This window comes from Colossoma macropomum, unplaced genomic scaffold, assembly GCF_904425465.1.
Source record: "Colossoma macropomum unplaced genomic scaffold, Colossoma_macropomum, whole genome shotgun sequence".
NCBI classification, from domain to species: Eukaryota; Metazoa; Chordata; class Actinopteri; order Characiformes; family Serrasalmidae; genus Colossoma; species Colossoma macropomum.
This window is the reverse complement of record NW_023494785.1, coordinates 31,552,617-31,579,497: the sequence shown is the minus strand read 5'-3', so window position 1 is coordinate 31,579,497 and position 26,881 is coordinate 31,552,617. Positions and strand designations below refer to the sequence as shown.

Sequence of the window (26,881 nt, the reverse complement as noted above, 5' to 3'; positions counted from 1 at the left end):
TCACTGTCATGGATTTGACTTTCACAGGCATTATGCCCCTCAGTGTCTGTAATTTCATAATATGGCATAATATGATATTTGAGTTTATTGTAAATTTAATTTACAACCTAGCCCTGTGTAGTCGACCTCTGTTCATGGCCTGTATTTGTGTGGATTGTTATTTTGCTGTGTTGCATCCCGTGATCTACATGACTAATAAGACAAGCAGCATTTTAAGAAAGGCAGCCTCTACAACAGTCTGGCTAATTACAACGTGTTTCGGTTTATATATGGCCTCAGCATCTGCGGCACTCACAACTCCTTTGTTCTCCACGCCTTTCATCACAGCACTGCCTGTTATCACCTTCTGTGACGTTTCAATACTACGAGCACTGAGGAAAAGAAATCCATCAGCAAATAGCAGCATCCATCCACAGAAGAAAAGAGCACTTCTCACCATCGTTAACAGCTTTGTTATGACGTTTATTGTCTATCTACCTCCATCAATCATTTTCTTATTTGGACAAATGATAGCAACGACCAAGACAAATTATATATGTACTTTCGCTATGTTTGGATTGTGCTTCTCCATGGCTGGTTGTGTCATCATGCCTATTCTCTATCTGGATACTCTGGGTAAGCTGGACTTTCTTAAAGACTGGTGGTGGACATAAAACGTGTGTGTGTGTAAAAATATTAAAGTATTAAAGAAATAGAAACTATAAGAGTGTATCTAATATTTGCTGTATATGTACATTTGCTTAATACGCATTCACATCTCATTTCATAGTATAAAAAGCACTGTCAGGTGATGTATTGGACCAACAGAGTTATCTAAGTGGTGGACATCAGTACTGCACACATGAAAATACAAGTTTTGCATAATATCCCACCTTCTGTGGACCATACCTGCAATGACCTGAGTGTGCCATTTACATTTATTTTGATCTGTCTGTGTAAATTACACAAGGCATGGGATGAAACGACTGAAAACTCAGTGGAACAAAATCAATATCTATGCAAAAGAGTTCATGGATTTCATGACCTATAACCAATCCTAAATAACAATGGTCTATGATTCGTGCATTGTACAAAGTCTGAATGAATTTCTTGGTAATCCCATACAAGTGAATATAAGAGGGCAAATGTGCCATAACTTTTACCATTACACTGACAGCAGTTTGTTTCTCATGAGTTACTGAACATTCATAATTGGTATGGACATGGGTTTCAGGTTGAGTCAAGGACACCATGTAAGGTAGAAACTAAAATGCTAATGGCTTTAGAGACTTTAGCTAAAGAAAAGTACCTAGATTTATCAAGCCAACATTACAGAGACCAATTCCACTTGTAGACTCAAAAGAAGTTCTTCCTTTCAAGCAGAGCTCAGCTATTATTATATCTAAGTGACCGTCACATGATGCCCATTACTAGCAACAAAGCAGTAGCTTATTTAGTCTGGAACGTTCTGATGTCTTGTTTGTGTCTGATTGACCAATTTCTGAGCCAGTTTCTTCCATTAGAGTTTCATTATATACAGAGGTTATCATCTAAAATTCAGATGTAATTTACTTTGGTTCATGTTCCGCTTTAGTGCTATGAAATACAATGCTGGTAACTGAATTACGTGGAAGGGCTAGAAGAAATGAGCCAGTAATCGGGCAGAGTAATCTTTTCTTTTAAGTGCTAATGCAGTAATAATAGCAGGCCGCCAAGTACTGGCACTTCAGGATCATCTCAGGACAGTTTTGCACCTTGTAATTATTTCATCCTAACAGATAAACCCTACACCGGGTGAAATACGACCCATGCTGCCTATGTATCCTTTCAATTATTCTGTTAAGATGACTTTACAAAGTTTTTTTTAAACATAGTTTCAGGTTGATAAGTTACCAAAAAGATGCAAAGTATCATGATTCATGCTACAAATAAAGCCATACAGCATGTTTTTTCAAATGTAAAATTTAAGTAGACCTTTAAAACATAGGACTATCATCAAATTAGCTGCTGTGTGAAAAAAACACATCTTTATTCTGACAATAAGATCCAAACGACACTAACATTATATAATAGTTTGTATATAGAGTAATTAGCAAGCTAAAGCTAGAGATTTTGGGAATATGTTAAAGTGTCAATTCCATTAATTCAAGCTCTGGGCATATGTTTCAATTAAAGCATAAATATATCATCTGTGCAAGCCCTTGCTTGCTAATACATTGGCTCACTAAGGGCTATGCCAGGGATGCAGGCTATTCCCTTTGCCCAGTTTTTGGCGCTGGTCTGCTTGGGCTCCACAGCCTGTGTGTAGTGGGGACTGTGTGTCTCATAGAGCCACCAGTCTCAGCAGGGGAGCTGGGCTGGCCCGTGCAGATAAGCGCTCCAGAGACACAGAGGAGGCTTTGTGGCCCTGGGATAAGCATCCGATTGACTAAAACAGAAAATGAAAAGTGTGCTCCAGCCATATTAACGCAGAGGAGAGCGCTCGGTCCAGTCTGCCTGACTGGAGATTAAATTGTCAGAAAGAGGCCATTCGCCTTTGGCTCCATCTCCTTCTTCTCAGAATCTGCTGTGTGCTTTGAGCATGTCCGTGACTCATCAGGTCTGAGATCTGAGAGACTGCCATGGTATGTTTTTAGCACATATCCGCTGGACATATATCCACTGGAGTTTTTGAAGACACCAACAGCATCCCAGAAAAGACCTTTAAATGAAAGTTTCCCCTCAGATGAATTTGTATATCCATACTACAATGAAAAGAGATGGTCAGAGGGATCCACAGCTGAGCTCAACGAAGCAAGTCCACAGAATCCTAATGGAACCTGCAGTGCTCCCTGGCGCTTGTGTCGATATGAATTAGCCTCACTCTGGCCCATAAGCTGCATACCTGCCAGAAGGCACATACAGTACTGTGCAAAAGTCAGAGACCACCCTTTCATTTAATTATCTAATTACTTTAAAACGGCCATTAAGTGCAAGTTATTCATTTTTCAAGGTCTGAGGAAAGGATATACTTAAAAAAATACATAAAAGCCTCCAACACTAAGTTTAATATCAAATCTATCAGTATATATTTTAATAATCAGTACTCACTTTTGTGCACCTTACTGCCACTTTAACTCTTTCAACTTCTATAGGTCAAAACCAACGAGTTGACAGCTGTGTCCCCCAAAAAATTCCCCTTTAAAGAGACACTAACATTTATTCACAAACAAAACTACCCCTACACTCTCAGAAAAAAAAGATACTAAACTCTCAGTGGGGCATTACCACCCTTGTCACTGTCATGGTACCCACAAAAGTTACAATCTTTATTAGCTTTAGTTGGCGATTACAATTGTACCATATTCCACTGTAGCTGTATACTGTTTACTGACTCCACACAGGCTGCCTTGCCTTCAGGGTTTTTATTATCCTGTTTTAAAATATAAAAAGGTATGAAAAGGTACAAAGATGTACATTTCTCCTAGGAAAACATTATTTAAGATACACAGTTGGATCTTAAAAGCAATGGTGCATCTTCGAGAATACATTTACATTGTTTGTACCTTTCTGACAGTGCACACCTGGGGTATTTTGCCTAAACTTCAGATCTGACAGGTTATGACGAGATTTTTTCACAAATTTGTATTACAGAAGCAAATTTTATCTTAATTTAGGAATCTTCTTACAGCATCTTATCTCAAGTTAGAAAAACTTAAATGTTACCTAGCAACTGACCATATGTGCACAGCTGAAACGTAAACACGTAATCAAAATAATCAAGTTAGTTAGCCAGACAGCAACTAAAGTGTGATAAGCTTAAAAATAAGAATATTGTGACAGCGCTTCATGCTGTTTATCAGAGCGTTGCTGATCTCCAGTTTCAGTTTCCCAAATGCTTTAGCCGACCATGCTAACATCATTCCTCCTAATAAACACACACACATTCAGCTCTGTCTCCTCATTATTCACCACCATCAGTGTAATATTTTATCTGACGAGTTTCCATCAACATTAACACACAAAGGTAATAAGAGGGGACGGTGGAGATCGTGTCTGCAGTGTCTGAGACTTTTAAAACGCTGTTAGAAAGCCTTACAAGTCAAAGCATCGTTTTTGACGTAGATAAACATTACATCACTATGCCAGTTATAGTGAACTATGCTGCCTGTCACTGCATAAAATGATAGAAACTGCCAGTTAAAACAGAAGTTAAGACAGCTCTGGGGTTTTCTTAAAGTTAGATTTAGGAATTTAGAATTTAGGAAATTTTGTCTAGGTAGGATGTTTCTGTAATACTGTTTTCCTATCTGGTCTCTAGCTAATGTTGGCTAGGTTCAGAAACAGTGAAAATATATTTCTCTGACAAACTAACATATTGTGGCACATCGTTCACTGAGAAGAAAATGACAATCAGCCTTCATCAGCATCCAGTGTTCTACCAGTTAGCTGTAGTTTTACATCCGAAGAGGCCATTACTCCATTACAAGGACATAATTTCCTCCATTACTCATCCAACATGAAAGCTACTAATTATCCTCAGCTTTTGAAAAATAAAACATTTTCAAATGTATTCCACTGCTTGCAGGTGGAATTTTTTGCCTCTTAACAGTGTTATCAACTTAAAGAACTCCAGTCCTATATTAGTTTTGGCTAAAGTAGTTTGGCTAAAGTTTTTTGCTGTTTTTATTTTCTTCCTTTCCTGCAGATAACTGGATATTCGTTCATTATCTCTTGCAGATACTCAAATATCAAAATTAATCGGAATGCACATCCCTAGCAACTGTCCATCTTTTTCCACTGTGAGAAGACAACTCAATGCAATAAAGAAAGCTATAAAGAAACTGCTACTGAGAAAAGGAAGAAGACAAAATAGAAGAAAATTTGCATTAGAACACCAACACTGAACGTCTGAGATGTGGAGGTTTTTTGGATCGATGAGTATAAATTTGTTATTAGGATTACTTGGACTGCAAGAAACAGAAAATGCAAAGTCCAATACTGAACTGAACTGAAGTGCCAAGTGACAAGAAGCATGGAAATACACTCCTGCAGATTTCTTTTTTTCAAGGTCTTTTTATTAAAGATTTTCACAATGTACAAAGTACAGTCCCATTCCCCAAAAGGGCAAAGGGTGAACACATTACATACTGAAAAAAGCTGATGTTTCATTCAGATGATGTTCTCTGTAATTTTCTGTTAAAGAGGACCTATCATGCTCATGTTCAGTGCTCAGGGGCCTACTAGAATAGATTTACATGCTTCAATGTGCCAAAAACACATTATTTTTCTCATACTGTACATTTACGCCTGTTAACAACACTCTGTTAGAGCTCCTGTGTCTTTAAGCCCCACCTCCCGATGAGCCCAGTGTGCTCTAATCGGTCAGCTCGGCCATTCTGTTCTGACGGGTCAACCGCCAGAGTGGTTTCGCCCCTACACTTTCCAACTCTGTCTTGCAGTCTGCAGACAAATCCTCCTGTCTTGAGCAGCTGTAAACACCACTGTGGTTATTTTTCCAACGGCGTCGGTTCTGCTGTATTAGTTTAAGCCAGGATCCAATCCTGAAAGTCAAGTCAGTGTCTTCTCAACGCAGCTACAAAACAGAACAAACTCTTCCTGGCCTTCAGTAGCTGCCGTGCATTATGTGAGGGCATGCCAAGTTTGCCGGTAGGCAGTGAATAAGAACTGTGTTACGGGATTGCGTCATCTAATAACAAATGAAAAGGGCTAGACGTCCAACAAGGCGTTTCAGAAAGCTGAGAAAAGTGGTTTCTGTGTGAGAAAGTTTCCCCCTCTTTAGCGTGTTCTTTGAGCTCTGTAACTTTGCAGGTTGTTTACAAGCACAAAAAGGTATAAAACACACTAAAGGAAAGGGAAAAACATGAAAAACATAATAGGTCCCCTTTAAATGTATGTTTTTTGCTTTTTTGTTCTTGACACTGAATAGCTTGGCTGTTTTGACTGGGATACTAAATAAATAACAGGGTGTATTCTGACTTTTGCACTATAGTTGCCCATGACTCTGTTGGAGCAAGCTGATACATCATCCTCATAAATGTGCATGTTCGGCAGCATACAGAACTATGAAGCCTGCTCACAAACTCACAGACACAACAGAGCCTTCTGGACTGTGCTTGGAGACAATGCACCACATTAAATGCTGAACGCTGAAGTGATACTTGTGTCAACATAACTGGTTTTTAGCAATGATCCCCCTCAGGATCATATGGTAGTCAGCTAACTAGCTCCAGCATCTGCTCACTGTGAGTCAAGGGAGCTAGAAGTATTTTCCTGCTTAGAGCATAACATATGCTTTGAACGAACAATGTGTCTGGAGAGACAGGCTTGCAGAGCTCCTGCTTCATGGGAACCAAGCAATCTCTCAGTGAGTGAGAAGACAACACTGTCAGCTCAGCCAATAAGATGCATAGGCTCAACACCACAGCAATGTGACAGTGTGCTAGTCCCTCATCCTCACTGCTTTCTAATTAAAAGACTAACATGACAGCTCTGAGGTTTTCACTGGAAACTGAATGGCATTACCTGTAGTAACAAAAAACTGTTGTGACAAAATATACTGTATCTATGCATCACGTCCATTGACAGTTCTCTCTTCTCCAAACTTATTGATTACAGATATCTGTTCAGCAAACAGCTTGGACAGATATTAAAGTGAGCAAAGGGAGAAAAAGTCAGCACACTCAGAGACCCTGAAGGCAGGGAGAGAACACAGGCGGCATTGGAGGTACACTGCCCGCCCTGCCTTTGGCACACGTAGGCCGCGTCTTGACCTTTACTCCGAGAGTATCCTAGCTACCACACTGACGTGTAAACACAGCATGCAGACGCCTTGTACACTGAAAACAAGGGAAAAATAAAGCACTGCTCCAGTCCTGAACAGCAAAACAGTCTCTCTGTTTGTCTCTCCAACTTGACAAACCACCGTCTTTTTCAAGATTTACCCATGCTGGTTTGTGAGACTGTGATCCCACTGCCACTTAAGGCCAATGTCTTCTCATTAGCAAAAAGCAAACTTTCGTGATGTTAGCTATACATAAATCTGGTTTCAGATTAGCTCAGTAGATAAGGCTGGTTAAATAACCACCCTGATTTAAAATAGAAATGCATCTGCTTCTACATAGACCAAGTTTTGGCTTTTATAGGGCAAAGAACTGAGAAAGCACAAATCATACAGGATATGCTAAAGCCATTTTGCCTTTCTCCAGAGAATCTCATTTAGCTGCTGCCTAACCACATTTTCAAATCGACTATTCTTATTTCATATTTAATAAACCATTTCAGTGTCAAACCAAAGCAAAATGGATAAGCAGAAAAGGGATTTAGCAAATGAAAAAGTACTCTACAGAAAACTCAAAAGAGGATGAATTATTATATAGAACACATTTAATATTGTGCTCTTTTTTGTTTTTGTTCGAATGCCCTGGAAACTGAATTAGGCATGTACTATATCATAACTAGCGGACAGAAAGTATCCTTCTATCCCAGGGCTCCAGACTGTGACTAAAATGTTTGTGACAAACAAAGTAGATAAGCCGAGCTAAACTTTTTGCAATGAACGTTGGCGTGTAGAAAATGGAGAAGCAAAAAATATTTTTCACACAATCTTCGTCTCAATAAGACCTTAAGAAGCTATCTGTTCAACCCCAGTCTGACTTAGCTTTCGCACTAGTGAATTGGACAACAACTAAATGCAAAAGTACAATGACAGAAAGACATTTCAGACCTTGTTGGCTTCAGGAATTTCCATGGCTCAGGTATGATAACATAAAGCAAACTATATTGCTAACTCTGTTTGAAAGCAAGCTAAAATTTAGTTTCAAAAATGGAATACTTGACAGGAACAAATCATTTCAAAAAAGAGACTGTGAAAAAACATGGCAAGAGTCGAATGCATAAAAATGCACGCAATTTCATTATCGCAAAGAGTGCTCCATGCAGTGTCTTGTGCACACAAAAAAACAGCTGAGAAAGAATTCAAACAGCTGACATTACAGCACATAAAGAACTACACTTCACCATATTCACCTCCCAAATCTTATTAATGGAAAAAAAAAAACAGACTGGATGTGTCGAAGACATATGATAATATGCATGACAAGAATCAGGCATAGTGGAAGGCAGAGATACTTCAATCACAGAGATGACCTGAGGTGTGTTGAAAACGTTTACTTTTTGCATGTTATTATTTGGCACTTGAAAAAAAAGCTATTGGCACCTGATTTTTTTCTTTTAGGAGCCAGTTGCTAAGCTAATGTTTTGTCTGAAGCCCTGTATCCTTTATTTATGACTATCCTTAAAATGTTTCATCATACAAAAATATAGCTGCTTAGCCATTCAGTGACAAGAGATACCCAAGAATATTGCTCCTAATTTTTAAGACACTGATTGAAAAGCCACCATTTCCTCTGTTCTCCAACACCACTCATCACATTGTTTAACAACTGTTTAAGATCACCAGATTGCTATAGCATTTTATGCCTCAATCTTTGAAAACTGCTGTTTATCAGTTATGTTTTTTCAGTACTCTGTAGCTAAGTTTCATTAAAAGGCAGAAGGTAAAGCCCTGTCTACTCATTTGATTTTCTTCTAATTATTATCTACAGTTTTTGCAATGTTTTACAATGAAAGTCTGCCACTATTTTCTTCTGTTGAGAGATTTTTGAAATTACTTTTTCTGCCGTTTTCTTCTGTCCGATTTGAGTCGGGCGGGGCTATATCTGGCATAAGTGAGGTCAGATATGCCAAAGTACCAATCTGAGTTAACAAGAAGTATACATCAGCTACTTGCGTTCCTCTCTCTCACATAAAATGACTGCTTTACCTCTGCGTTCCAGCCAAAACCCAGAGCAAGTAGGTTTTTCAGGTTTTTCTACATTTGTTTATGAATGTTTATTACTCTGTTTAAGTTTGTAGTGTATCTAGACGCTGCTTCCTACATGCATTAGTCACATTAGAATCCTGTTGCCATTATAAGATGAAAGCTTGAGTTTTTAAACATTGGCTGCAAAATGTGATTAGATCTCTAATATGATCTTCAGACAGCTTGTTCGCCGTTTTTCACTTTTTATTCACTATACAAAGACCGGTCAAGATACATATATATGATAAAAGCATTGGGACCTACATATTTCACCAACAGGAGCTTTTATGACATCTCATTCTAAATTCATAGGCATTAATATGGAGTTGGTCCCCACTTTGCAGCTATAACAGCTTCCACTCTTCTGGGAAGCCTTTCTACAAGATTTTGGAGTGTGTCTGTGGGAATTTTTGCCCATTCATGCAGAAGAGCATTTATAAGGTTAGACATTGATGTTGGACGAGAGTGCCTAGCTCGCAATCTCTATTCTAGTTAATCCCAAAGGTGTTCGATGGGGCTGAGGTCAGGCCACACCAAACTCACCCAGTCGTGCCTTTACGGACCTTGCTTTGTGCACTGGGGCACAGTCATGCCGGAACAGAAAAGGGTCTTCCCAAAACTGTTCCCACAAAGTTGGAAACATACAAATGTCTAAAATGTCTTGATATGCTGAAACATTAAGATTAACATACCAATCCGTGGCTGAGTTGCTGTGGATTCTAAACGCTTCCACTTTTTAATAATACCCCTCACAGTTCATTGTGGAATATCTAGAAGGGAAGAAATTTTGCAAACTGACTTGTTGTAATGGTGGCATCCTATTACAGTACCACACTCAAATTCAGAGAACGACCCACGTTTGTAAAGATAGACTGTATGGCTAGGTGCTTGATTTTATACACCTGTAGCAATGCAACTGAATAAAATACCTGAATTCCATGATTAAGAGGTGTGTCCCAATACTTCTGTCCATACAGCGTATGTGTATACGCAAATTTGTGTGTGTATAGTGCAGAGGTCTCTAATAGGCAGACCGCGGTCCGAGTCCGAACCCAGACGCTGTCCTATGCGGACCTGGACCTATGACCGATAAAGTGTGGAGAATTGTTTCATTTCGACGGGATGGTCCTATTTTAATCGGCGTAGCTTTTCTAGCCTTTACGGTACCGCTTTAGTGGCCCAGGAAACTCACAGACCAATTGCATGTGTTGTAAATATCACACGTGACGTTACTCAGCTAATCAGATCTGTGTATTACGATAAGCACAGAGACTCGAGTGAGCACACACAGGGGAGGGACGAGGTGAGACAGCAGTCGGAGAAGAAAGTGAGTCAGAGGAAAGTTATTTCACATGGCGTGCTCTAAAAAGAGACAACTGACTGAAAATAAATAAATAAATAAGTAAATATTGTTGAAATATTACTGAATTGTACTTTATTTGATTTGACATTCAGTTATTGACTGCATAAGATATAACTACTAGGCTACTTCGGTATACAGTATATGGCACTGATTCATGATGCAAGGTAGACATTATGATGTTCCGGACCTTTGCTTGAGGCAATTTTCTCGAACTGAACCTTACTGAATTTTAATTAAATGCCCCTGGTATAGTATACACACACACACACACACACACATACATATACATATACACATATATATTACGGGTGTGAATCTCTAGGCACCTCATGATTCGATTCGATTATGATTCAGAGGGCTGTGATGTGATTATAAAACGATTATCAATGCATCTTGATGCATCTTTTTTTCTATACAGGAGTTCTATTATTTTCTCACTGTGTGAGGACTTGGTACTTTTAAAGCAAAGTATCTGTAATGATCCATAATGAATTTGCTTCCAATATCTTTTATTAATAAAACAAATGGACGTGATGTGGCAAGTGAACTGGAAGGCTCTCATTCACTGCTCTTGTTTGGAGCACATGAGACGCAGGCTGCCACTCATCTGTGATAAAATGCAGTTACGGTGACTCTGTGGCAATGGATGTCCACACAGCTCATGTTCGGTTTTGGTCTCGTTGTAGAGGGGGAGGATCGCTGTATCAGTAAAATATCTTCGAGACAGGGCGCTGTATCTCAGCCCCAAAGTGTCCAACATAGCGCGAAAGCCCTGGTTCTCAACGACTGAGAACGGACGCAAATCCCTGGCAATAAAAGCTGCAATAGAGTTTGTAATTTGCTTCACCCTTTCCAAGTTGGGTGGAAGCTTTGACATCGCTTGCTCAATGGTCCTCTGCTTGGCAGCAAGTACAACCAGGAGGAAAACATGAAAACGTGTAATATCTTTTCTCATGTTTGTTGTTTCCAAAATATTTTAGTTTAGTGTGACACAACTTGCATATAGTATGGCTCTTATCCAGGTCCCTTTTCCCCTGGCATGCAGACTGCAGGTCACCTAGCAACGCAGTCTCGTCTGGCTATTAGCTAACAAAACGGCAAAGAGCAAGATTTAAGACGAACATTTGGAGGCGAATGGACTTATTCGCATTTATAAGCAGTGCAGTTGGTCTCCTGGTACGTTAAATCTGCAATGAGAGACTGTCAAACACTAAAAAGTTGTGAAGATGAAGTCAGCTTCTCATTCATATTTTCCCAGTCCACCTTAAATGGTGCCACATTTACATTCTGGCACCTCAGGCAGAATTTAAGGTGGAACGGGAAATTCGAACAAGAAGCTGGCGAATGAGAAGCAACTTCAGCCTCGTAAAACCGTCGAACATGGAGAGACATTTTTACAAGTATATATATATATATACACATATATATATATATACACACACACATATTTTTATATATATATATATATATATAAAACACATTTGGTAATATCACACAAACTCTTTAATTTTCATCAAGTCCCAAACCAGCATGTACAAGGAGAAACACAAAGTATATCATGCACAACTCTTGGCTAGTGTTACATAAGACACAGACCCTGCAAAAACGCTGAGAGCAGCAAAGGCTCAGACTGTAGCGTACAGATAGAGGGCTGGGTTTCTCTCCCCCGCAGCTAGCATGGCTCAGCAGACGTGAGAAACTCCCTGCATATAAAACAGTTCCGTCTGTTAACTGTATACTGCTACTCCCCTGACTCTTTGTGTGTGCAAGCACACGTGCATACGATCAATAGTTGACTGGGGTCTTTTTTAAGCTATTTTCAGCAGGGTGAGTGACTGCAGGTCGATAGGAATATATTTCCAGCTCTGTGATGAATGTGTGCTCTGTTCGTAATGCCAAGAGTCATGTGGTCATGTTTGAAGCCGATGTGAGAAAGAATTAATGGAATCCCAAATAAACAAACAGCAAATAATGACACTTCTTCCTTGGCAGTGTTTCTCTCTGATGATCTGTAACTCTGACTTCTAACTAGAGCTCCAGAACCCATATGTACATTTGAGGAACCTCTTTGTGTGCTGTGCTTTTAAAGCATTTCTGAGGAACCTAATATGGACATGCCTGGACATCTGTACCATAAAGGCTTCAAATTAAGGCGAGATTGTTTCTAGATTGCAGGAAGTGGGACTTGATCCAGTCTTTGTAATGAGCTGCGTATCATGACTGCAAGCAGATCTGAAACTCCAATGCAACCTTTTAATCACAGTTTGATTTGGAAGCTTTTTTCTTTGTTGCTTTCCAGAACAGAAAGGTGTTTAATCAGCTTGGCTTCTGCTCCAGCCTCTCTCTCTGTCCTGGACAAAGGAGATGTGCTGGGCGGGTTCACACCATGGTAACTGCAGATTAGCGTCTCAGTCATTTTATTTGGGCAGGTGAGGAGAGCTGTTCTGTTCAGTGCCTGGTCCACTGTATTCCTCCTTCCCAGTGGCTGTAACATGGTGAAGAGACATGGAGAACAAAGAAAGGTTTGTCCCTTTCATGTCACCTTGATACAGCCATGACGTCGCTTGGCATTTCATGTGCAATTATTCAAAAGGCACCAACTACTGAGACTGCACACCTCAGAAGTGATTCCGATTCAAATTTCAAACTTTTTTAAACTTACAATCTGCATAATATACACAAGCATGTTTGGGTTTTCATAGTCATTCTTGCCAGCCATAAACACAGTAATGTTTAAAGCTGCAGTAGGTAACCCATATAAAAATAACTTTTTTGTCATATTTGCTAAAACTGTCACCATGTCCTGACAGCAGTACGTGAGACAGATAATCTGTGAAAAAATCTGGCTCCCCTGACTCCAACTAGTGCTCCTAATGCCATTTGCAAGAATCCACCAAGACTGAATCAATACAACTAATCAGAGATAGGAGGAGTGTCTGACGGAGTGTCAATCATAGCTCCTGCAAACGCTGCAGGTAGCCCCCCTCCGCCGCTCACTGTCTCTGCTCCCGTATGCTTTTACTTGATCAAGCTCAGTATCTTCAGTGAGCGGCTTCAGGAAACGCAAATACATTATATAAATGGATTATATTATATCTAGCTCTGTGGAGTTTAGTTGATGTTCTTAACAGCACGTGCACGGCAGCCTCCTCTGTGGGGAGGGGCTTTGGAGGCAGGGCTGGAACGTAGCGGAGGGGAAGCGACTTGTTCAAATTCAAATTCAAAATTGTTCAGAAGTCCACTCTCTTCCTAATCCTACCTTTGCCACGACAGATATGCAACACTCAGAATCACAAACAGTAAGAAAAACTGGAAACAGATAAATGATAAAACAAGTGTGAGAATCGAGAGAATAGGTGAGGTGATAAGATAGAGAAGAAAAAGGAAAATAGCCAACAAATTCTGAATGAAGAAGTAATATAGAGTCATTTTTTGTTTTTTCATTAACAGTTTGTTTTAAGCCCTTTGTGTAATTTTTTTTAACTTGCATTCAATTATACTCAACAACAATTTCGACTAAGAAATGAATATGACAGTAAACAAAAGCTATTTAATTTAAACAAATTCAATTTCAACAGTGAATTTTCAAATTCCAGTTTTATATTCTTTAATTTTTTTTCTTCCACTGAAACAGGAAACAATCCACCAGATTAGTCGATTAATCAAAAAATAGTTTATAGATTAGCTGATCATAAAATTAATCGGTAGTTGCAGACCCTGTCAGGGAGCAGAGATAATAATTGCAGGACTTCTGAAAGGGGAGGGGGTGGGTTGCAGGGAGGCTACACAAAAGGCTAGCTTTCAAAAAAGAGCCAGGCCACTCGAGCAGAAAAACAGCTTTGACGTTCGGGCATGCATCAAGCTGAGTTCAACCTCACCTTTATGCACAAGGTGGTGAGCACAGCAGTCTGGACAATTGGTCACTGACTGCATTTGTTAAAGAAGACCTGAAGTTAATGCATAAACCTTGACCAGCTAAACGTACACAGACTAACGACAGACGTTTTGAACAATACCACACTAAATCAAAAGCAACATTACAATTACCTGGGAAAGTCAGTTTTTCAACTGTGCTCCACATTGAAGAAAAGTGAAAAGAGATGCAGCTCAGATGCTGTTTGTATATCAGAGTTGTTGATAACAAGTAGTCCCAATTTAAAAGCATGAATCTAAAATACACTAAATGCTTTTTTATTGCTTTCCCAGTCTATATCAGTTGTTTGTTGGAAGTGTCATTGTAAAACATTAATGACCTGAAAGCCAAGCATTACAAAATACCAAAAGGGAAAGCTAATGGAGTAATAAAGTGACTCAAACAAAGAAACCTCCTCATCTCTCTTAGCTCAGAAAAATGAACCCTTAATAGCATGCAATGCAGATTTTTTTTTAACCCTGCCTCTTCCTTTCCTTCAAGAAGATAATACATTGTTGAAGGCACAGAGACTAACGCCAAGAAGCACGTATTACTTCTGGATGTGTTTATGCCTTTTTCGCACTGTGTGGTACCGCAGAATCTGTCCTGATTTATATAAAAAAGATAATTCAACTATTATATAGAAATTTTAATTCCAATTGGAAATGCTAAAAATAACAGAAGGTAGGCATTGGCAAATTCTTTGTTTGACCTGCATAAAATTAAAAACAGTAGAAAAAAATAATACTTATCGTTTTCCCTTATGAACTTTATTCTTTATTTCCATAAACCATCTGAAAGGTTGACTAGACATTTCACAATACACGTTTCCTCTGTGCATCAGCCCATTTCAGATGACCTCGAGCCCAGAGAAGTCACTGGTGTCTCTGGACGCTATATGGCTTCTGTGGATGCAGAGATGGATGGTGTTTATTATTGATGAGCCTCAAACCATCCTTGCTCATGAAGGAATAGGCCTTTCCCGGTGCTACTTTTATATCCAAGCATGACTGCACCAATTGTTCAAAATGTTTTTGTACCTTTCACAACTTTCCTAGTCCTAAATTGCCCCCTTCCCAGACTTTCTGGGAACATGTTGCAGGTATCAATTTCAGGAAGAACATATATTTACAAAAAACATTTGATCAGGTAAAACATCTCTCTTGTCTTTGTACTGTTTCCGTTTAAATACAGGTCATGGTGGATTTACAAATGCAGGACTCCAGACAAAAAAATAGCTCATGGAGCCAGTGGCTCCTAAAAGAAAAAAACAGGCGCCAATACCTTTTTTTTTAAGTGCCAAATAATATGCAAACCATTAAGCTTTTCAACACTCACCTCAGGTCAGCTCTGTGATTTAAGTATATCTGTCTTCCAGCGTGCCTGATTCTTGTCAAACATATTATCCTATGTCTTCAACACATCCAGCCTTTTTTTTTCCATTAACAAGATTTTAGAGGTGACTGTGCTGGCGTTTAGTTCTTCACGTGCTATCACATAGGCTGCACTGAAATTCATTTTGAACTCTTTGAATTCTTCCTCTGCTTTTTTTGCATGCACGAGACACTGAGTGGGCTAAGGGAGTTTCCTTAGGAGCACTTTTTACTATAATGAAAGCGTGTGCGTTTTTATGCCTTTGACTCTCGCCATGTTTTTCCTCTTTTTTTAAAATGATTCGTTTCTGTTCAGAAATCGGTTTTCCCAGCTATATGTTTGCTTGCTTTTGAACAGAATTCATAACACAATCTGCTTTATGTTATCAAACCTGTGCCACGGAATTTCCTGAAGCCAAGAAGTTCTGAAATGTCATTCTGTGGTTGTACTTTTGCATGTGTCCATCTTCCAGTAGTTCAGTAGATGCTAACTGAGTCAGACTGAGGTTGAACAGATAACCTCTAAAGGTATGACAGACACATAGATTGTGTGAAAAAGTCATTCCCTGTAAAAACCTCAGCTCAGCTCAGCTGGTTTGGATGTCACGTTTTGCCACTCTAGTCGAAAGCCTACGAGCACGCAGGCGTTTTTTTTAAAGGTGGACGCATCCATGTGACGCTGTAAGTTATGTTGTAATAAATAAATAGTTACCCATAAAAAATATAATAATCCAACATCGCTACCAGTCGCCACTGGCAAGTTAATTAATTACATTATTGGCAAACTAATTAGTCTTGAACTGGATTTTCAAATCACTGCTTTCTTTTAGTTCAATTTCATGTACTGTCCTGACTTTTTTGGAACTGAGGTTTGCATATGAGGTATGAGGATAGCATATTCTCATATCTCTTTCACAAAAGAACCAATGCTTTTCTTCTTGTCGGATTACAGGTCTGCTTGATCAAAGAGAGCTCTTTATCAATACTGTGGATGTCTTAATTAACTAATATTGATGTGATATTTGCTCAAACAACTTATCCAAACTCACACGCAAGCCATGAGAGCGTACCTGATTGGTGCCTGTACCTCTTCAGAGCCATTCATGCAAGCTCCTTAATCCAGAAGCAAACGGGGATATTGACTGACACAGGAAGCCATCCCTCCTTCCATGTCTGACATTAGCCTTGTTTGTCTTTCACCATATGCCACCCGTTCCAAAGGTACAATATGTCAAAAGGCCGAGGCGCAGGTTACGCCTGCAGCATTAGACTCTGAGCTCTTCTTGCCACTGCCAGCCTAGCAACACCATATTCCTCATGGAATACATCATTCGTCATCGAGGTAGAGGCGCACGTAATGGACAGGTCACACTTCTGGTTACTGTCTGAATTCTCAAGTCTCCTCTCACAGTTGATGACAATTTGATTAACATTGAACATATGAATCCTCAGAGGACCAGTGCTGGCAGCTTAGGTGTCAGGGGACTCATTCATATACAGTACACTTAATGAGCTTAAGATCAGATAAGGAGCAGGGAAAATACAACATGTGTACAGAGCAGATGAGGTAAAATGCAGCTGTGTTTTGCAATAAAGATGTATCACTGCTTGGATTCCCTTTAAAGCTTTATTAGTTTCTTTTTTTAACTCTGTCACATCCAATCTTTGTCACACTTAGCTTGACAGCATGTCTTGTATGGGAGGGAGAAGGCAGTCAAATCAAAGAATTTTGCACCTTCTGTAGATAAAAATGACACATTCAAGGTTTTTCTCATTGCTGAACAGGCCTACTTATTGCCAAATAGGCCTACTGTTTACATTATTACCGCCAACAAGACACTGGCAATCACTGCACAGGGTTCACATGCTTCTTCCAATATACCTGATTTAAAAGGCTTTTGATCCAAGAGCCATGAAATACAGTATGAGGATAACACTCACCACTGACCACTGCACCACATGCAGGCACCTAAGAACCTGTATGTTACTTGGCAAACAAGGATACAGACCTAGCCAAGGAGGGCACATTGCACAGCTGGTTACGAACTAGTCATAAATCCTGTCTTGAATTGAGATTAATCAAGTCATGTCACATAACAGACAATGGTACAATGGTGCAATGCAATTCTGCATCATTTTGCCCATGCTGGATGTTTGATATTTGGTCATAGGACTACATTTAGAATCTCTCATCTGGACCAAGGAGAATCTTACAATAAAGATAGCACACAGTCTTATATGTATCTGAGTCTCTCTGAACCAAAAAAGAGAAATCCTATATCTGGATGTAGGACAAAAATAATAGGGATGAAGTGCACTAAACCCGCATGGATTGTGCTTAGCCTCTTAGATAATAGCTGCACTCTTGGTACCCTCGGCGTCTGTTAATTTCGCTCTATACTGTATATTTCCACTTAATTTCCACACAGCACTCCATTTTAATATCCTACTTATTCACCTCAGCGACCCTAGGGCGTTTTCTCTCCACCTGCTTCCTCATGAATAAGTTTCTCACAAGACTCCTCACGCAGGAGGCCATGAATGAAAACAGCAACCTCAGGGGCCCAATAACGATCTCGTCTTACCTGATCCCAGGGACAGATGATGCCTCCGAAAAACATGAACAGGTAACCCATGGCAACCAGACTGGCCCAGATCACTAAGGAGAAGACGCGCAGCAGCTTCTTGAAGACAGACTCGATGCAGACCAGGACAAAGATGCTGAGAAAAATGGCCAGCGCCGTCGGGACAGTGATCACAAAGGCGACATGAGCCTCGATATCCTGACAAGAGATAAGAACACAAGTGTCACACAACACACCTTTAATTTTTTGAAGACTCTGTACCTGAGAAAATGGCCAAATGGAGAGGTATGTACGGATTTCCAGCCTGACCATCCATCAGTGTTAGCTAGTGGGTAATTAATGCAAGTAATGCTAATAAATTACTACTTACTTAACACAGTACACAGTGTGCTGGATATTTCTAAAAATAGACTGTCTCTGAGGTGGTGGATATTTTAATATCATTGCGATGGCACTGTCATGACAAAACGATGAAAAGAACAAGTAAACAGACAGCACAATGTGGAATCATGATGAAGACACATAGGCAAGGGTAGATAGATAACTCTGGACTTGGGCCAACAAGCCAACGACAGAAAATGCAATGATCGATAAAGCTGGATAACAATATACGATAAATGCACTATATGAGGCGATAAATTATAAAATAAAATAAATTAAAATGGAGTGCCTCTGAATGGATGTGCTGAAAGTATGTTTTTTTACTGTTTTTGTGATGTTTAATTAGAAATTTAACTAACCTTTTAAGCAAATACCAAAACAAAAAATACAAAAGCACCATTCACTTTTATGCAAGCTAAAAATAAATAAATATTATTAGCTTCTTCTATCAGAACTTCGCTGTCAGGCTGAACAAGAATGCACAGTGTCACTGATGTGAACCACTACTCTTAGGAAGCATTAAAATCTGCTAAAGTAGAGATGCACCAATCCCAGTTTTTCTCTTATGATACAGATTCTGTATCCCTTACTGTGTCTAACATGATGCTGTACCTAGAGCAAAGAGTAATAAAAATGAAAAGTAATAAAAATGAAAAACAAGAATGAAATATTACAAAAAAATGTTAATACTATGCTTTTGTATAACGCAACAGCAAAATAAAAAGTAATTATAATTCCAGTGTAAACTTTTCAGTGCAACAATAAAGTTGTAAAATCTAAACATTCAAAGAAAATGTGAGTTTTACCCTCAAAACTTTAGATTTGCAAACATTACAAGTTGCTGTGGTACTAGCAGCTGTATCAAGTGTAAAATAACTCCAAATTGCAGACGTTTGTTATTAGCCAGCATGAGTTGTGCTGCTTGTCTTGTTAGCTGACATTCAAACTGAGGATTTTTACAATGAAGCACCCTTATTATTAATTTCCTATTTAATCACATTATTCCAATTTAATTTTATTATAACTTTTTAGCTGACATAAAATTAATAATATAACCGTATGAAATAGTTTTTCCCTTGCGAAGCTGATAAAGTACAGGGAAAAGTTTCTGCTAGGGGCTTTTATTTTGATGCACAGCACAGAAAAACAATAGTGGCAGATTTCATGGTTGCTAATTCAATTTCCATAAACAAAGAAGATTGCCTGTAAAGTGGATATAATTATTCATAATTATGACATGTATGTATATAGCTTTCTGCTCTGTTCTGCTCTTTCATAGTGATATATGGCCAACAGCGGCATGAAGCCATGCAAATGTTGGCACGGTAATAGTGTTACGAAAATGGACCATCATCAGAGGAGAGCTCTAGCAGTGTTAACTGTTTATTTAAGGTGGAAAAAGGCAGGAGGATGCTCCAAACTCTTTTATTTTTATTGTGTAATATTGAGTTCTATTGGAATTCAACAACAAGACATTTGGCATCCATGGCTCCCAAAAAATCAACATTTGGTTTATTCTGCTGCTGTGGTCTGTCCAAATTCTGTCCAAAATTGACCCAAACTGGCCCATCATCACCAAAAAAAATGGTGCATATACCCTGACAGCATAGTGCTGATAGCAGTGACAATAACTGGCACCTGTTTAATCCTAGAACTCTATCTTTCATCAAAGACACACATATATTACATATAACATATTGAATATAAAACAATGATACTTTTTCCCAATTTTTCTAATTTAGACGAATTCAATTTCACCCACTAGTTAGGACTCCCCCAATCATACGATACCACCAGCGCTAAAAGGGTGAAAGCTAGCATGGGCTTCCTCCGAGACCTGTGAAGCACCACCGCATCTTTTCATACTGCCACTAACACAATGTCATTAAACAGCTGAACGCACTCAAAGGAAAGCGCCAAGTGCAAATTCTGTAACGCCGGCTAATAGACGCCTGCGCTGGCTAGCATTGCGCTGGGTGAATTGGGGGGAGATAAGGGGGGGACCATCCTATCCACCCAGAGAAAGCGAGGACAAGTGGACAAAAATTATACTAACCAATAATATCTTTAACCTGCTTTTCCTTCCCCTCTCACTACCCTGGCCCATCATCGAGTGACAAGACCAGTCATCACCTCGACTCCCAGCTAGATGTACAGACAACCTCGTTTCTTCTCCTCATTTTAGATTTGTTAGATTTATTTCGACGTATTTCAACAATAACCTGACTTCTTTTTTCCTTAAGTCTTTTCCTGTTGCTTTTGCCATGAAAGTGTAAGAAAAGCGAACGTGGATGTTGAAAGACTAGCCTGCTAACTGGCGCTTCGTCTTCTCTACATCTTATAAGCAGAAATGATACACATTAAATCAAGGCTTCAGTAAATCCTGAATCATGGTTCAGGAATTAAAGTAAATATACAATCACAATATTGTTGTACTTTTTTACTACTACTGTTGTCATTTTTTTTGACAGAAGTTTATTCTTACTTTTTTTCTTTGGCTTTTCTGCAAAACAAAACAGAGTCTTGACATGTTTTTTTGGGACGCCCACTTTTCACACTCCGATTAAATCCTGAAGAATGAAATCATGTCTCCACCACAATTATTTCCCATCTGAGTATTCTTTTTCACTCTGAAATACGACAATGAGTTCTGATTCACACTGATTTTAAGGTAATAAAAGTATGGAGGAAGAATAAAGCAAGGAGTAAAATTCAAGCGGGGGAAAAGCAGGGTAAAATCCATCAGAAGTGGAAGGCAGGCTGTGAGAATCTTCATGTAAAATTGGAAACCAACCCGAGCCTGACACACATTTTGAAAATGACGTCCGAACCAAACATGAGCAGCCAGGTGCTGAATATTTGGACAAATATTTCAACACTTCAATATACAAAAATTCAAATCAGCACCATGATTTTTCTCAGCAGATGCCATCAAGGTTGTATTTACTGTAAACAGTGATGGCTGACAAAAGTGATTTACTAAAAATGTAGAAGGTAAAATCTACCTGCCATCCTTTGTCCTAGTAAAGGGTGTTGAGGCTACATTTGCATACATGAAACAGGATCAACAACTATTAAAAGTGATTAAGGAAATAATGGCTACATGGCTACTAATATCAAAATCTTTGTTCTTTTTTTATTTTTTCCTCCCAAATCTTGTTCATTTCAATAAAAATAGTTTAACGTTTGCCTTTAGCAATCCACTTTAACTCGAGCCATCACCCCCCGCCCTTACCCGCTGTGCCAGATCAGTATGTAGTGACTGCACGGCCTTCTGCTGCGAGTAAAAGCATTCATGTGGGTCAGTGAGTCGCTGGGCCACGAACTCTGTAACAACTTCCTTGTGCTTTTACTACCTGGGTGGCTCAAGACAGACAAATTTGAATGAGTCAGAAACTTCCACATGGACCCTGTGCTTTTGCATGGGCTACTCTTTGGCACTTTTATACTTAGGCACCCAGGTCGCTTGGTTAAACAGCAACTGTTGACGTTTACTAGCAGTAAGACTTCTGTACCACAAGTCAAGCATAATCTCAAGTTTAACAACAAATTCAGTTAAGATGGTAGCCTGGTACTATGCAATATCCAATCTATGCAATCTGGAAGATCATATTATAATGTCAAGTACAGTGACTGCCAACATTTGTCAAAATCAAATGCAACTGTTTCACCTGACTGACAGATAATGCTTCATCCCAGCTGTTGCACAGAGATGCAAATTCTCTACATGATGAAAAATATTGACCAGAGGTCTGGCTTACTAATTCCAGCTGCTTCAATGGAGCTGAATGTGAAAAGCATTTATACACTGGCAAACCAGCCAGCTTAATTTCTCATCAGGGCTATGGAGCAAAAATAAGAAGAGACAGCTTGATTACCAGCCATTTAAATTGTATTCATTTACCATATGCTGGCAAATGGCACAGTTGCAGAGCAAAAAAAACCTCCCCTTGCTGCTTCTGATGTAGACGGCAACATCCTAAGCCATTCTGCCACGCTGTCGCCAAAGTGTCTGTATCTCTTACCCCAGAGCTACAAAGAAACGTGTTCGATGTTATAGGAGATGACATGGTGCGAATTTGGCTGGAATTCTCCTTCCTGTTTCACACACACCACCTCTACCTTTCTCCTCATCTACTGTCTGGGTGAAAGCGGAGATGGAGAGGGAGAGAAAGAGAGGCTCAGCAGAGTCACACAAAGACAGAAAAAAACTACCGAAGCCCCATGCATAATGGATGAAGTCCAGCTTTCAGGGACAACCAAGATCTGAGAGGTCTGCTAAAAACTGCAAGGGTGCAGCGGGGGGGGGTGTTTGGGGGGCTTCATTCAATGTGAATGCAGGACTCTAGTTCAAGCAGCAGGCTTCCACCATCCCTTTAACTTTTTGACAAAGCTCAACGGAATCACCTTGTCTGGAAGGACAGGTTTTATTATTTTTTTTTTTACTTTTTTGCGTAGTGCAACAACAATGGCTTTCAAACAGCAGCAGTACCTACAAGAACAACTTTATGAATCTGTTCCAACTATCCAAAGCAGACTGACTAGGCCTTATTTATCCCTTATGTTGCTGTCATCTCTGGCAACCAAGGTGAGCTGTAATTTTTCAGATGAGTTTCTACAGAAATGTTTGTAGAATATTTAGGTTTTAAACTTTCAATTAACACCCCATTTGTGTTCATAGGTAGAAAAGATGTCTTAGCCCCGATTCACACATGCTGCGTCTGTGTGGCGTTAGCAACACGGAAAGTCACGCTTTTCATTTCGGCGCCCAAATTAATTAGTCAACGCTTTCATACAGGCTGCGCGTGCGAAGCAGCAGAGCATCCCAGATGCCTCACTGAAGCGGCGCGGTACTTAGAGAATAGACCCGCCACAAATTTTTCCTGTGCACTGTGCACTTCACACAGCAAAACACACTGAAATAAGCCATGAAAATCAGTGAAAATTAAAAGAAAACCATATACAAACTTAAAAGCGTTATTTTGTTTTTAATTTAACTCATGACGAAATACTACTCAAACATTCCGTGCTGCAAACAGATTTCCCGGTTGGTCTACCAGGCTTAAAACTTTTGCCTAATCACAAGTCAGAATGCTGCTGAGGATAAACAAATATACTGTGCACTTTTATAAATCATATTTTTGTTGAACAGGGTGACCGATGTGACCATTAATCCATCTGGAAAAAGGAATGTCTGCTCCGCAGCACAAACGCTGTGTGTATAATCCAGCGCGTTCAAGCTGTAGCGCTCACACTGCTGTGTTGCTTACACCACAGAGAAGTAATATGTGTGAATAAAGCCTTATAGTGATCAGGTTTGTAACCTTATGAAATGTTACTGTTATAGTCTTGCATATAGTCTTGTTTTGCAAAATAACCTTTTTGCCACCTGTCTATATGGAAATGTGAAGGTAAATGTTTCTTACATAAAAATGTCATTTGTAATAAAACTGTATGTACTAGTGGTGTTAACACATTAATAATGTGTTAAAAAATTAATTATTAATGCAACGAAATGTGGCAACACAACGCATTTTTGTAGCTTGATCCTTGGAACTGATGCTGGCAAAGCCAGTAATGTCAGTAACTTTAGCACCAGAAGATACCATCAGCAGACTATGCTGGACAGAGCTCACATGAGAACTATGGATAAATCAACAAGCAGCAAACTAACAAAAGAATAGCAGTTGAAAGCTATAATTCCCCTTGAAACAAGACACGATGTAGCAGCACAAGAGCAAGCGGTTACAATCATGGAGGAGTTGGAATATTAGTGGAACACTGACATCAGTGAAGAAAATTAGAAACTATGTTAATTTTATGGAAATCACGTGATTTTCATGTTCAGGCTGATATGAACCCTCCATTTACATGATGAAAATGTTATTAAATTAATAAAAAAATGCATTCTGATAAAGCATATTTGTCCACTCAAATAGCTGTAACACAAGGCTTCTTTCAATGGAAAAATTTTGGTAAAATTTGAGCATATAACTATACAAAATAATGCGGTTAATCATGATTAATTATTTTAATCATTTGACAGCTCTTAAATAATTTACATATAAACAGTACAGCAAAATGACAGCAGGAACTCAACTTCTAAGGGTTAATGCAGGGGCCGACATGGCAATGTTTTTGCCAATTTCCTACATGGGCTTGTGAGCACAAAGGACAGACACTGAGCCCCCCAAGCACAGCCCCTGCACTGACTGTACAGAGCAAAGCACAGGCAGAACAGGCTGTTTCAGCTGTCGCTGGATGGGTTGAGGGCATTGTGGAAGCAGGTCATGGGGAGGGATGCATCTTCAGAAACAACCCCACAGCGCACGTGCACTCCAGCCTTTTTTTCCCACAATCAATGCGATGTGTGCAGCCACCGGAACGGGAAAGACCCTCATGCTCCACCCTAGTAAGGCTCAGCTTCAGAGCTGGAAATGGGTCAGGCAGTCAGGACAGAAGAAAAGGCGGCTGCGCGGGGGACAGCACATGTACGTCCCCAGAGTTACGTCCTGGCCAGTAATGCACAACGTGCAGCCTAACTTTTGTATAGAAGGTTGATATCCCTTGCGCTCAGTGTAATAGCTGATGCTTTTTCAAGCATCTGTTATTTAGAGCAGTTTCAAGTGAATCGTCTGTCTTCAAGTGGAATCTGTGGCACAAAAAAAAGCCTCACTGCAATTTAGCAGTGTGTCAATATTTTGCTCTGGCACACAGATTCGCTCTTGCTTGCCGGTCAAATGAATGCTGCTCTTTTCCACCAAACACTGCCTAAAATATGACACAGCCAGCACATATTTTTCTGGGTGCTTGAGTGCATGATTACAGGCACAACATGAAGATTTGGAAACATATCAGAAACACAGTATGTGTGTTGGATGAATTTTATTCTACCCTTTTTAGAGCATTTGGAAATTTGTTTTTTGCATCTAACCCTGAACGAGTCATTAATGTTAACAGTATGTTCTCAACATCAATAAAACAAAGCTAAGAAAATCACACACTAATGAAATAATAATAATAATACTCAGCAATCTTATTTCACTCATGTTGACTTTGATCACTTACTACAACCACTGCATTATGCAAACCAAATTAAAACCTGAATGGTATGTCACTGCAACACTGAAAAATAAGGCTTGAGCTCAGAGGGAAGGCTTTTTTTCTACCTTCAGCCAAGCCAGGCAGAGGATGGGATTAAATGGAAGTGTCTTATCATTGACAGGTTAATAGTTTCTGCTCGATTCGTTCAGCATAATTAGCCATGACTAAGCCTGTTGATTTTCCAGATATGCTCATTCTCCAGCCTCGTAGGATCTTTATGGCTCTCAGCGTGAATCGAGTGGAAAAGACTTTAAAAGCAAAGATGAAATGCTCCATAAAATAAACAAAGGCATGTGGCTAGAGTGTAAACAGTGCTGATTTCCCAAAGCTTTTGTTTCCACCCCCCACCCCCTTGTTATCTTCACTGAGCGATCTGAAAATGTGCTGGCTATCATCCAAAGCGACACAAAAGACGGGCAGCATCAGCTGCAGACAGCGGGGAAACTGTACCTGTCTCAGAGAGAGTCTCAGACAGCAAGAGACATGGGGAGAGAGGGAGGAGAATCAGAAATCAAAAAGAGACAGCGAATCAGAATCAAGGCAAAACAGGAGCCTAACTTTCTCGGCCAAGCTGTTTCCTCAGTGAAACCACTCAACAGCACATGATTTCACCTACTTTGCCCAGGACACTGGTGCTGCCCCATTCCCTCCAGCGCCCTTCACCGTCTCCCCTGTACTCACCAGCCCTGAGGCGAAGAACACGGCCAGCAGCGCCAGGCAGGCGCCCATCACGATCAGCAGCAGAAAGACGATGAGCGGGTGCTGCTGGCTCATGCGGCAGTATGACTCGTACAGCCAGTCGGGTGACCTTTGCCTTCGGCCACCCCCTCCAGCCCCTCCACCCGTCCCGGGTCGGTTGCCCCGCTCCAGCAGGTAGCGCCTCCCGCGCATGGCCCCCCTCCACATGGAGACAGCAGGTGATGTAGCCTTGGACTGGTTCTCCTCCTCCTCCTCTTGGAGCTCTTTCAGATGCAGTGTGGCGGCTCGGGCGGCGGGGCCGCAGCTCTGCCGGGACGCCGGCAGGACGCTTTCCACTTTGGAGCGCAGCATCGCGCAGGCAACATGTTGGACTGGCGAGCGAGCAGGCAAGAGAGAGAGTGAGGCGAGAGGGAGGCAGCAAGTGTGTGTATGTAAGGGGGGGGGACTGGGAGGGACCGGAGAGAGGGAGGAGGGGGGCAGAGTAGAGAGGGAAAGAGAGAGAGTGGTCGAGAGAGCGAGGGTAGAAAGGGGAAAAAAGGTTTACTGAAGCGACATTAATGTATAATGCAGCACTCAGAGAAAATTTAATGCTTTAAAATGAAGGAATTGTAAGGCTTCTGG

The 26,881-nt window shown here is 40.1% G+C and overlaps 1 protein-coding gene across 1 annotated transcript in view; it reads right to left on the bottom strand.

Annotated features, from left to right (window-relative positions):
• The window catches only part of adcy2a (adenylate cyclase 2a), a 142,908-nt gene extending 116,286 nt beyond the window's left edge, over positions 1–26,622 (bottom strand). The window contains exons 1-2 of the mRNA XM_036590619.1: positions 26,243–26,622; positions 18,077–18,274 (exon numbers count right to left, since the gene is read on the bottom strand). Coding sequence (XP_036446512.1) covers positions 18,077–18,274; positions 26,243–26,611 — 567 coding nt within the window. The 5' untranslated portion in view covers positions 26,612–26,622. The remainder of the gene's footprint in view (positions 1–18,076; positions 18,275–26,242) is intronic.
• Between the last annotated feature and the right edge of the window lie 259 nt (positions 26,623–26,881).